This window comes from Gavialis gangeticus, unplaced genomic scaffold (genome assembly GCF_001723915.1).
Source record: "Gavialis gangeticus isolate Ggan-Ray unplaced genomic scaffold, GavGan_comp1, whole genome shotgun sequence".
Taxonomy (NCBI): domain Eukaryota; kingdom Metazoa; phylum Chordata; order Crocodylia; family Gavialidae; genus Gavialis; species Gavialis gangeticus.
Window position 1 is genome coordinate 83,019,355 of NW_017729031.1, and position 13,069 is coordinate 83,032,423.

The 13,069-nt window shown below is 41.6% G+C and overlaps 1 protein-coding gene across 6 annotated transcripts in view; it reads right to left on the bottom strand.

Moving 5' to 3' along the window:
* Positions 1-13,069, bottom strand: part of TRAK2 (trafficking kinesin protein 2) — a 42,825-nt gene that overhangs the window by 25,851 nt on the left and 3,905 nt on the right. For all 6 annotated transcript variants that reach the window (XM_019523222.1, XM_019523221.1, XM_019523220.1 and 3 more), the window contains exons 2-3: positions 3,351-3,743; positions 1,382-1,576 (exon numbers count right to left, since the gene is read on the bottom strand). In XM_019523222.1, coding sequence (XP_019378767.1) covers positions 1,382-1,576; positions 3,351-3,387 — 232 coding nt within the window. In that variant the 5' untranslated portion in view covers positions 3,388-3,743. The remainder of the gene's footprint in view (positions 1-1,381; positions 1,577-3,350; positions 3,744-13,069) is intronic.

The window sequence follows — 13,069 nt, forward strand, 5'->3', positions numbered from 1 at the left end:
GGTGTGGAAGACTCCACACCCGTGGTAACTCTGCTACTTAATATTACTACTTCCAGGGTGAAACTCTAAGACAACAGCATACCTAGTGTTCATAATATCATAATTTTGTTTGAGAAGAACATCATATCAGGATGGTTTAGGCAGAAAAAATAAGTTTTTATAAAGAACACGAGTGTCTAAAACAAAATGAACACAATTTAATGAATTTTTGTTTAGATTTCCAATGCAAATAAGCAATATTTTGATCTTAAATGTTTCTTTATAGTATTTGCAACCCAAAACTCTGAGCATTAGAGCCAAAGTGATAGTGGCCAGAGGCTGAGATGAAACGAATGAATCAGTTTTCATGGTTTAAGCCACAGGTGCTCAAACCCCAGCCCATGGGCCAAATGTGGCTGGCAGAGTCATGACGTCTGGCCTGCAAGGCTCCTCACAGGTTGGGAAATTTGATGGCAGTGGAGCAGTGGCACTCAATACTGCCACCCCTCCCCCTCTATCAAATTTTCAAGACCCCCTCAGCCAGATCAGGGCCAGGCCATTCCCCCCACGTGGCTAGATTGAAGCTGAGCCAAACCCATTTCCCCTTGCATGGCTGGATCAGGGCCTGCCCTGGAAGCCAGATTGGGCCCACAAGCCAGATCCAGCCTGCGGACAGATCTGGCACCGCCATCTGGCCTGCGGGGCAAAAAGACTGAGCACCACTGGTCTACGATGAACAAAAGATGGACCCCTCCCACCAAAACAACAAATCAATCCCCCACCAAAAAAACCCACCCAAATAACCCAAAAACCCCAATTAGCATTATTGGTTAAATTGTTTCCATAAGCTATGAGGTTATTGATAAAATTTTAAAAAAACGTTTCCGTAAACCACTATGACTGTCCTCTTGATAGCATCTCCTTATATTGTTTGAGCCAACTGCTTTATAAAGCACTTTGATTTTTATTTAAATAATTTTTTAAAGATAAAAGGCCAGTTATATGTTGCTTTCCTCATCTCTTCCCATTTTTGGAGACAGTCATTATTTTAAAGCAAATAGAATCAAACTGTGTAAGGACACTGCGCTGCTATATTTTCATTTTGTTATTTGCACACCTATGGAACCATTGTTTCCTTACAGTTGAAGCCTAAATGGCTTCAGCTACAATACAGGACATGACTCCATGACTCCTAGAGCATAACTGAAGGGCCTTTAACTAAACATACAGATTCCACGACTGTAAAAGTGAATGAGGAATACTTCCACTAAACACAACTATAGTTTTGCTTGCATTGGCAATGTTTTGCAGCTTTCTAAAATCTTTCAATCACCTTATATGTATAAGTTCTTCATTTCAACTTAGGCAAAAACCTCTTCACTACATGACCAGAAATACTCACACATGTAACGAAAGGTCTCCTCAGCATGGACTGGAGAGATGGTCTCAGGCACATGGGTAGGACAGGCTGGGGACTGGATCCAATCTTGGTTCTCATACAGATACAGAGAGTCCACTCGTAGCTTATACTCTGGTAACTGTTCTTCTAGCATGCTCACTAACTCTATTTCACGAACATCCTCACTGGAGCAGGCATCTAAAAGGTAAGCAAATAAAAACCCACAACAGGTTTGTGGAAAATTACTCTATGGTGGAGAAGTTGCACAAGGATAACTTCAATTTGCACTAGCAGCTTTTTACAGTATTTTCACATGCAACCAAGGGGTAGGCTGTCAAAAAACTAATTCAGCAGCAGCATGGGTTATATGAGGGGAAGTTTATCAAGTTCTCCAGTGAAAACAAGAATTCTACAAGGGCTGCACAAAGCCACTTGTACGCACAGCTCTTTTAAAGGACTGTGGACTGCAAGGCAGATTATATGCATGAACATTCTATATTTGCAACCTCCTTATTCTCTTTAACTAATCCTACAAGTCTAGCTGAATACTGATTCTCCCATAGGTTATGTCCTGAATCCAGCATTCTTAAGGACTGTCTTAACACCTTTGAGTACATCATAGACCTCCTAATTTCTATCCTACATTTTTATCTGTTATAGGTTTTACAAACACAATAAAGCCACAGAGGAGCAGCCCTCTTGTAAGGAAAATCAAGATGAACAGTTTTATCCTGTAGCACCTTTCAACTTAACCCTATTTCTTACCTTCCTATTTCTTTTTAATGACTTGCATATTGTGTGACCTTCATATTAAAAGCACCATGTTTGGAGTTCAAATTCTTAAAATACATTTTTATAAAAGTTTCTATAAAGTTATTTTCCCCAAATGCAATTAATTTTCCAAAATAAAAATTAATATATTTTAGCACAATAAAATTTGGTTAATTAGTCATTGGGATTATTCATCAAAATTACCTTACTAGTGGGTGCTGTCACTGCTGTCGATTCCTGCTAGTCTTGCTGATTTATACACAAGACATTTTAGCTAATTTGTCATCTCTTAATGTGCATTTAATCATTTCCAAGTGTAGACACATACTAAACAACAACTACATTTGATTCCGATTATTCACTGGCTTAAAAGGTACCAATCTATGCTCTCTCTGACACCTATCAAAACAGTTGATGTGCCTAGAATAATGAACACTCGTCAGCTTTTCCTGACTCAACAATACAGACAATCATCTGTTCCATTTTGCAGAACTATCTTCTATTTTCACGATGAGTGCATGTAAGAGTGCAAAGCAAAAATTGTTAATTAGTTACTCACCCATAATCATGTAATTTTTCTGTAGCAAGCACTGAATTTTTGCAGTAAGAAACTGTATGCAAATATTTATACATATGATCACAGTTATCAGATAACAAACAAGAGTGCATCATACCTGTATTTGGAATTTTGGTAATATTTTTTATCATCACAAGGGTAAAACGCCCTCCTTTATTTTAATATTGCTTGAAAAATGGCATGGGAAAAAATCTCAAAGGGTTGAGAAGAGATACCTACTGATAATGAGTTACTCATGTAATTAATCACCATCATAAATTCCAATGGAAGGACATATTAACTAGATTTTACTATACTTTATAAACCAACTGTTCCAGATAAATAAAGAGGTCAAAATTAAAGCCACTGTACTTAAGCCAAGGGATTTAATATAAACTTTAAAAATTCAGAATTTATTCACTGGAGAAAATGGTTTTCTCCCCTGTACCGTGCTTCCTTCCCCCTATTGAAGGCTTTGAGGACAAGCTGGTATGGCTTACTATGTAGAGGATCCAACACTTGCTTGTAGCACAGAACCAGTATTGCAAATGAACAACCTTGAGTTAAGAACAGTCTTCAAACTAGCTGCTCTGCAAAGGACTCTATGTAGGTTAAGTTCTAGTGAGTGCTACCTTTCCAACTTACCAGTGATGCTCTCTGAATCTCTGTGGTTGAAATTCATTAGGCTTCCAGTCACACTTTAGCTATTCGGAAACGGTATTCCATAGTCAAGTCATGCAGTGTCCTCTTTTTTTTTCCTCCCGCTTTGATTGAACGATAACTTTGGTTTGAAGTCCAAGTTAATTTAGAGCCATCAGGTTATCAGAGCATCCACTAATTAAATTTTGTCAGCTCAATTCTGCAGATTGGATAATACTTTGGGTCTACTGTTGTCTTGCTTGGCACTTGTACCTATCTATCTATCTATTTCCAAATCCAACTATATTTATCTAATCCATCTATATCTTTCTATTACATTTATAATGCCATGTAGAGATGAGAACTTGAAGTGGAGGTCTCTCTTCAATCATCTATTATCTAGAAGCCAAAGACACAGAATATGTTAGTTTCATAGCTGTCACTAAGTTTAAACCCTAAAAAGGAACCTTCAGTCAATATATTTAGCTTGATCTGTATAAGGAGGTATTTCATTCATAAATCATTAGGTTCAGCCCAGAAACTTTACTTAGACAAAAACAATTCAGGTCTCAAAGTTATTTTGCAATATTACATAAAAAAAATTAGTAAAAGCTGAACCACTCCCTCCTCTACTAAGTAAGCAACTCATTCCCTTTCCACCTGGAAAATATTTAAGGCATATTTAAGGTGTGTTCAATATCACAGGACATTCTCCTTTGCCCTAAAGTTTTATTCAGTGAAAGAGTCCCTGTAAGATCACATACAGAGATTTTGAATGACTTCATAGTATAGGATTTTGGGTCTGCTTTGCAAAATAAATAAATAAATAAATAAATAAAGGACGAGACATGTTGATCTTTATTTCTTCCTGTTATAAAGTGCAATAAAGATCTTGCCCAAACAGAGAAGTTATTTTATCCAAGTCTCACATACTAGCTTACATCTCATTTGCTGCACACATCTGAAATAGAAATGAAGCTTCCATTTGAGATTGGAGTGAATAGCCAGGATGTTTCCAGTAGCACTTTTCCTATCTTTTGGCCAGAACTGAGAGTCTTTAATATAAACTAAAAAAGGTAGGCAATAAATGGCAGATTTTGACTCGAAGAGCCAGGGACAGAGGTCTCCCCAGATAAGCTTTTTAGACAATTACAACTTCAAGAAAACTTCAGACTGCTGAAGATTAGTTTAAAATATTCTTTTAGTGGGAGACCCTGAGGAAAATCTAACAGTCACAACTAGCAAAAATTTGGACTTTCACCCTTTCAAACCGAGAAGAAAACATCAGCATCAAGATACAGGAGGCCATGCTTCCAGTTCTACCATGGAAGTATATCCTTCATTTGTAGTGTTTCGCATTCTTGGTTTTATTTAAAGAAAGAAATCCAGGAATTTTTCAAGGTTATTTTCAAAACAAAAACTGGGATGAAACAGGGGTGAAAGAAAAAAAAAGGGAAAAAACTGGTTTAAATCAGGGGAAAATTGGCAGGGAGGAAGGGAGGGAGTAAGGCTGGGACTACGGAAGAGGTGGGGGGAGCAGCGCGGCACACTCCATCCACCACGCCCGGGACTGCAGCAAGGAACAAAGCGGTGGAAGCTGTCAGTGGGTGGGGGGTGCGGTTCTTATTTTTTTCTCCTCCATCAAAGTTCTGATGAAAAGAGAGAAGCCTTCTAATGGCTTCACTGAGTGGGAAAGTTTATGAAGATGACTGGCTTCCAAAACTGTGACCCATCACATACTGACAATGACAATCCACGAATAATAATTATAAGAACAAATGTGAGAGGCAAGGATTTTCGTGGGTGATATCTTTCATTGGACCATATGTATAGCTAGAAGGGACACAGACAGGCCAAGAAAAAAAACTAATAAAAGCAGCAGCCACGGCTACTGATATACAGAGGCCGTTAACAAGTCTGATTGGAGTTACAAGTCAATGAGAATCATGGCAACACCTTTTTTATGAATGGATTTGTCAAAAGCTGACAAATTTGACAAATCTGAGTTTCCCTTTACAATGATCACACAGTGCATATCATTTGTAAACTGCAGTTATCAGAAGTGTTAGTAGGAGTATAAGCTTCATTGTTGGATTATGTCCCAGAAAAAACACCGCAAGAAGAAATGCACAGAATACTCACTTATATATGCTAGTATAAATCTCCATATGCTCTAGAAAAGCTAGAATACCTCAACAGATATTCTCACAAGCTGGTCTCATCATATTAAGCAGACTTAGTGCTTTGGTTTAAATGCCAAACACACAAGTGACAGTGACACCCAGAGGAGGTCACTAGGTCTCATTTATCTTAAATAAATGAGCTCTAGCTTTTAAAGCAGTGTTTAGCAACCTTTTTAGACTCAAGGCACCCATTGGAAAAAAACGGTGCTTAATTTTCACTCATTTTTTGACTACAGGAGGAGAAAAAGAACATTTGTTTTGTTGTATGTGGGTGCTCTATCATTTGGCCTGAAGAAAGCCATTCCCCATTCCAGAAAGCCCTTGCAGCTTCCTGGGCTTCATACAAATGTTAAATTCTGCATTATCCAGAAGGCCAGCAGGAAACTCATCAGCAGACCCCTGAAAATTGTTAAAATAACAATGCCATTGCAGTTAGTATTTTTTGACATTTCTAGGGTTTCTCATTACATGACTACAACTTGCCATGGAGTGACATTTCTAGAGATCAGAACAGACAGGGTGCTATACAATACCGCCCCAGTGCAGTTATCATGCCTATTTACTCTTTTGTGTTAAAAATAAAGTCATTCTTAGAATTTTTCTTGCTTTAAAGTGTAATTAGATTTATCCAGCTAAAAATCAAAATGGGCATGTACAATACACAATATCCTAACATAAACAGTTAACTAGTTCAAGAGTTTAAATAAGGATGTCTTCTTGCATTACTTAACATAAGATTAAAATAAAAAAAAAATTTGTTATGGTATTTACTGGGTCAATTATAGTTGTTAATTCTCTACAATTAGTTTATTTATATTATAGAATTTACTTATCTTTTCTAGACTATAAACAACTTTATAAGAATAAAGTGCAATTCAATGTACTAAAAACTTAACTTTTTATCTTTAACCTCCTGTTTTACAAGTTTTAAAACTGCTCTTATGCTACTGTTTTCAACAGAATGTTTTAAAAGAAGTGTAAATGAGATGTGTGGATTGGATGTTCAAGGCAGATACTCAATACTCATTCTTCTAAAAGCATATATCATTAAGCAGAACTGCTACTTTAATGTATTTATGCAAAAGAGTTGCATTTAATTTGTTATAATATTTAATCAAATCTTGAAAGTAATTGAAAAGTTTAAATTTACCCTTATAAATCAACAAAATGCAGGTGTGGTGCACCTGCAGGAAAATGTAGCTGTTGGTGGTTCCTATTAAATCAGTTCCTTTGCCTTCACCTTACTCTGTCTAGTAATTAGGGAGAAAAATCAGACAGGATGCTGTTTTTCAAGTACCACCTGGCTTTCTGGAAAACTTATCCTTAAAACAGCTGCTCCAGCAGATTTGGAATAACTACATCACTTTGTCACACTGGTGAAGAGCTGTTGTAATGCCTGTTATGTACATAATTCTTAACAAAATATTAATCTTATGTATTTTTTTTTGCACATTGCCCTTCCTGATTAATGTCAGTTTTGTGACATTAGAAGGACTGATTCCCTTTGCACAGATAGGGTTTCTGTCCGTAAGGAAGCCAGTTTCAGGGGTGACTAAATCTCACACTATTTTTCCTTATACATACACACACACACACACATATATATATATACATATATATACACACACACACACACATATATATATATACATATATATACACACACACACACACATATATATATATACATATATATACACACACACACACACACACACATATATATATATACATATACATATAAGGAAAAAGGAAAAATAGTGTTTTATATATAAGGAAAACCTTGCTCCAGTAGTAGCATAATGTATTAACAAAAGAGTAAAAGTTGAGGCCTCTATGCTCTTCTTAGATTCCCCCACCTCCAATATAGGAAAATAAGGAATGTAAAAAATAGGTGAAAAACCCCTGGAATTGCCCAGGAAGCCTGAAAGGGGGAAGAGCAGGATACTGTTGCAGCTACCCTCAGGCAGAGAAGAAGGTTTTAAAGCAGGGGTGGACAAAATATGGCCTGTGGGCTAGATCTGGCCTGCAAGGCCATTCTATCCAGCCTGCAGGGCCCCTAAAATTTTTTGAAAATTAATATTTCTCTCTCTTTGGCTCCTTTGGTCCAGTAGGACCCAGGGAAAGCCCGGTGGGCTCCCACAACAGCAGGGCCCGCACAACCCGGCCCCCCCAGCTGGAGGCCCCAGCAGGGGCTTCTGACCTGGGACCATGCGACTGCCCCGGTATAGGAACCTCAGGTAAGCGGGGGGAGAAAGGAGCTGGTGCAGAGTGTGGGGAAGAGCAGCCCCTCACCCGCCCTGTGACTCAACCCATCCCTGCTGCAGCTGCTCGCAGCCCACGTGGGGATGTCCCGAGTAGGCACAGGCAGCCTCATGTGGGATGCAAGCGGCTGCAGTGCGGGATGTCGGGCAGGGGGTGGGCAAGGGGCCGCTTTTCCCTGCACTCAGCACCAGCTTGTAACCCGCCCCCGCTGCCAGCCTGGGCCCCGCGTGGCTCCGGGCTTGCTTGTCAGGGCTGTGCACATTGACAGCAGCTGTGGCCTCCCCACTTGCCACGCCGGGCAGTGTTGGCTGCTGCTGCCCACCCAGAGCTCACATGCTGAGCAGTCCAGAGATGGCAGTGGCAAATGCTGTCCGGCGTGGCAAGTGGAGGGGGCTGCAGCTGCAGGCGAGCCCAGAGCCGGCACGGGGCCCAGGCTGGCAGTGGGGGCGCATTACAAGCTGGTGCTAAGCACGGAGAAAAGCAGACCCTCCCCCACCCTGTAGCCAGCGCTCCATGCTGCAGCTGCTTGCAGCCCACTTGGGGCTGCCTGTGTCTGCTCAAAACAAAATGAGGGCAGGATGCCCTGCTTGTGCCCCTGCCCCCAAGCCCTGATGCCCCTTGCCCCCCACCCAAAGCCCCTGCCCTCCAGCCCAGGCTCCGTAGCTGTCAGCAGCTACCCAAAACCTGGGCCAGCTGCAAACATTTGCTGCCTCTCTGCCCTGGCCCCCACCTGTGCCAGCTCAGGACAGCCCTGTGCAGGCTGTAAGTGGCTGCAGCAAGGAGCACCAGCCATGGGACAGGGGAAAGAGTCACTTTTCCCGAGCTCAGCACCAGCTCCTTTCCTGCAGGGGATCGGAGCAGGGTGTCAGGGCTGCACGCTGCCCCCCACCTGTACCATGGGGCTAGGGGGACACTGGGAGTGAGCGGGTGCACGGGGCCAAACCAGTGTCTCGGGGCCAGCGCCGGTGGTGCCCAGAGCGGGGCAGCAGGAGTACAGGGTCCCAGCTGGCAGGGGCTCTATGGAGCCAGGCTAGCTCCCCCCTCTTCCTGCTGGTGCAGCCCAGCCCAGCTCCACAGACCCCTGTCAGCCTGCACCCTGCTCTGGGCCCCCCTGCGCTGGCCCTGAGACATTGGTCCCAAGATGGTGACCAGGGGGCGGGGCTCCTGTCAAGGGGCCGGGCTACCCATGCAGCCTTCAACAGCTCTCCAAAACTGGGTAAGCAGCCCTCTGCCCAAAATAACTGCCCGCCCCTGTTCTAAAGAGTGCTAGAAGCTGCAGAAGTGATGGTGCAAAGGAAAGGGCTCATCTGGTTGTGGAATAATATTTTTTTTCTGGGGAGGGAGTTATGGAGATGAAAACATTTGGGGCAGGGCCCAAAAATTACCTTAATTTGGGCATGCTGACAAACTCTGACACACTGGGGAAATAAATCATAAACAGACCACCCATGGTCAAATAGTTGGGTACCAATCAGAAGAATCTATCTGCCCAGGGGGCCTGGTATTTAGATAATGTGCATCACCTAAGTGACAAATCCCTGATGAAGTTTATTCATGACAAAGGAACTAACCTGTTATAAAAGAAAGGGTCACATGACAAAGGAACCAACCTGTTATAAAAGGAAGATTTTTAGAAAGCCTTGAAGAGCTTTTCAGGATCTGAAAACAAGCTAAGTGTGTGGGTGCACGGGAGGGGGGGTGGTGTGGACATAAGAGGGAAATCCTGGTTACCACAGAGGATTCTACCCAAAACCCCAAAATTGCTCAAAAGAAGCAAAGAACATGAGGCGGAGATAACATATAGATGTTTTACGGTGTTATTAGGACACTATTCATACCAAGGAAAACTTGAAAGTGTGCAGGACCCATATAACAGCCTGGTACATGTCCAGCTAAATGATTTTACAAAACCGAGACAATCAGAAGACACCAGAATCCACTGGAGGACAAACAGTTAGAAGTGAAAAGAGGAAGGGAAAAAGTGTTTGAAGAAATCCAAAGAGGAAATTGAAGGGTTAAGTAGTCCAGTAAGCAGTGGTAAAATGCCATAATTAAAGTAGAAAATAAAGAAATGAGTAGTCTGATAACTTCTGGCATTTGCCAGCCGGTAAGTTTATCACAGCAGCAAAAAACAAAGATACGTTTCTCATGCCACATGACAAAAGCTTGATTAATTTCTTCTTCCAAGTCAGCTGAATTACTATTAATAGAAGCTATTTAGGAAAGGCAAAAATTAGTTAGATGCAAGGGATTATAGCAAAGGCTTTGTAAATCTCTACTCCCAGATTGTGTTGAGAGAATTTAATCTAAACACAACAATGACAGTTACATCATCTTATTCTGGAAATTTGAAACTCTTTTTCTAATGCATTTCCATTAGTCCATTTTTAAAATTAAACATAAGGAAGCTAAAATGAGCAGTGTCTACAGCTGGGATTCACAAAGGCAGTCCTCAGCGGTATGCAGGAGAGAAATGAAGGCTGTTGTATGTTCTTTCCTGTTTACTGAGCCATTTGTTTTCCCCACAAATACATCAATTAATCTGACAACAGCTTCCAATTTGCTGTTGGTCAGCATTAGCCTGTTGTTCACTCAGTTCTCCACATGAAGAGAAAAATCAAACTTCTAAGCACTTGGGAAACGTCATCAGGCATAGTACCCTGGTGGCTAGTTACAGGATTCAAGACCAAAAATATAAAAACCTAGAAACAGCGTGAAACTGGGACAATGTGATATTGATTTTCCAAAAAGAAGCCAGATAAGCAGAGTTAATAGATCCCAGGAACACCAAATATTTCTACAATGTTAGTAGATGATCTAAAACAAATGCATTTCTGTGTCACCAAGTCTTTAAAAAGCTATTCATCAGTTATTATTATAGCAACAGTTGTGACTTTGTTAAACTGGATACCCAGGACAGTAGTAATTACTTCTACATTTTTTTTAAATCTAAGTTAATGAAAGGTTTAAAATGCCTCATCTCAAACCAAATGCAGCCATGTGAGTCACTGCCAAAGTGTCCTTGTGAACAATATTCAGACAGGGAAGGCAGACATTCAAACGCTGTTTAGCAGGAGATAAAGGGGCAAGCAATCAACTGGACAGAGCAAAATGGATATTTGGATACCGGACTCTGCTTATCACTCTGAACATTTGATTACGTGCCTAATGTAAAAGCTATTTTCAAGCCTGGCGCTTGACTATCGACATTTAGCTTACTTACTGCTTATGGAAGTTCTTCTCTGAATCTACTTCTTCAAAAGAGGGACCAAGAGACACTGAGCCCACCAATCTGAGGTGTGCTACTTATTAATATTTAACAAGTACCTCCACATAATATTAGTTACTGAGACAGCAGTGGGAAAAAAGCCCATCCCTGTTGGCCTGAAGCAGTACTGGTAAACTCCAAGCAAACTCTAGCTCCTGACACAAGAACAACCAGGGACAGAAAAGGACCTCTTCCAAAAATGCTGGTGAACAAGCAACCCAGTGAAGAGAAAAACAGGACATTAGATGCCAAGTAGGTGAAGCTGACTGTTCTTGCACACAACTGATACTTTTTTGGGATATGGGTAAAAAAAAATTAAAATTGGGATATTTTTTCACTTAGTACTACTGTTGCTCTCCTCCATCAGCAGTTTAGAATGAAGCTTTCTTTGCGAGTAGCAAAGCCATGTCTGTACTATACTGTCATCCTCCCTGGCATGCTTGTTTACATATACAGCATCTACTTTTTATTTGCATTTTAATTTTATATATTGCATTCAAATGCAAGAATGAAAAGTTCCACAACCTGGCAATCTTCACTAACAGCTTATCTGCTGAAGTGCTGAGAACCACCTAACCCCATACTGCTTGATAATTAAGATAAAGCCTGTGAAGTCCTTATGTTTGTAAATGTTCTACAGTATGAGCATAATCACCAGAATACTTTTTACTATGAAAGATGCAAAAACTTAGTCATACAGAACACTTTAATTAAAGGCTAAACTTCTTACTTTTAGAAATAATAAAGCCTAACTCAGGAGTGTCAAACTCATTTAGCCCCGCAAGCCCCAAATATCCCTGAGATGCTCGGCAGGCTGGATCGGGACTGAGCCCCCTACGGAACTGTTGCAGCGCTGGTCTAACCTGCACGTGCAAGCAGCACACGCCACCCCCCTGGGCCAGCACAGGGTGCATTCTGCTACGATACATGGGCTAGACTAGGTTCTGGAGGCTCTGTGTCTGGCAGGGCTTTGCATGGATTGCGCACCCCCTGCCAGCTCCAAGCCCAGTGCAACACACATGGTAGGCTCATCCCCACACAGAGCATGAGCCAGCCCCACAGCCTATTGTGCATGCAGCCTCTGGGGCCAGTACTACAGGGCTGGAGCACAGATGGAATCTGTTGGCACTGAAGCAAGGGTAACCAGTAGGGGACAGGGAAAAGGAGACAAGAGGTGAGGGCAGGGGGGAGCAGGCACAAGAGTGGTAAGAGGGTGGGGGTAGAGACAGGGGGAAAGCTGCCTGCTCCCCCCCCCGCAACTGCTTTTCCTGCTGAAGTGATGGGGATAAATTTAAGATGATCCTCCAATAATTAGATTGTACATATGGAAAATTATGACAAATGTATCATACATCTAATTATTAAGTAATCTTAAATTCAGGATCATCTTGGATTTGGGTATATATGATATTAAAATGCTTCAATATATAGTAGCTTATTTTACTCAATGTTTATTACTACCATGCAGAAACCACTACAGACAGAAACATAAATTGATAGAAGGGGGGGTGTTGTATTTTTGTCAACATCTCTATGGAAATGCTATTTTGTAACTTCTTGGAACAATGCTCATTAGTGAATCACACATCCCTTTCCATAGAGACAGCCATTCTTCATAGTTTTATAGTTTCTAGGGTTGGAAGGGACCTGAGCAGATCATCTAGTCCGACCCCCTGCCATAGCAGGAAAGAGTACTGGGGTTAAACGACCCCAGCAAGGTGTTCATCTAACCTCCTCTTAAAAACCCCCAGGGTAGGAGCCTGCACTTCTCTTGGAAGTTGGTTCCAGACCCTAGCCGCCCTGACCGTGAAGTAACGCCTCCTGATATCTAACCTAAACCTACCCTTTGCCAGCTTATGACCGTTATTCCTGGTCACTCCTGGCGGAGCTCAGGGGAACAGTGACTCCCCCAATGCCTGCTAATCCCCCCTGACTAGTTTATAACAGGCCACAAGATCCCCCCTCAGCCTTCTCTTGTGGAGGCTGAACAGGTTCAGGTCCCGTAGCCT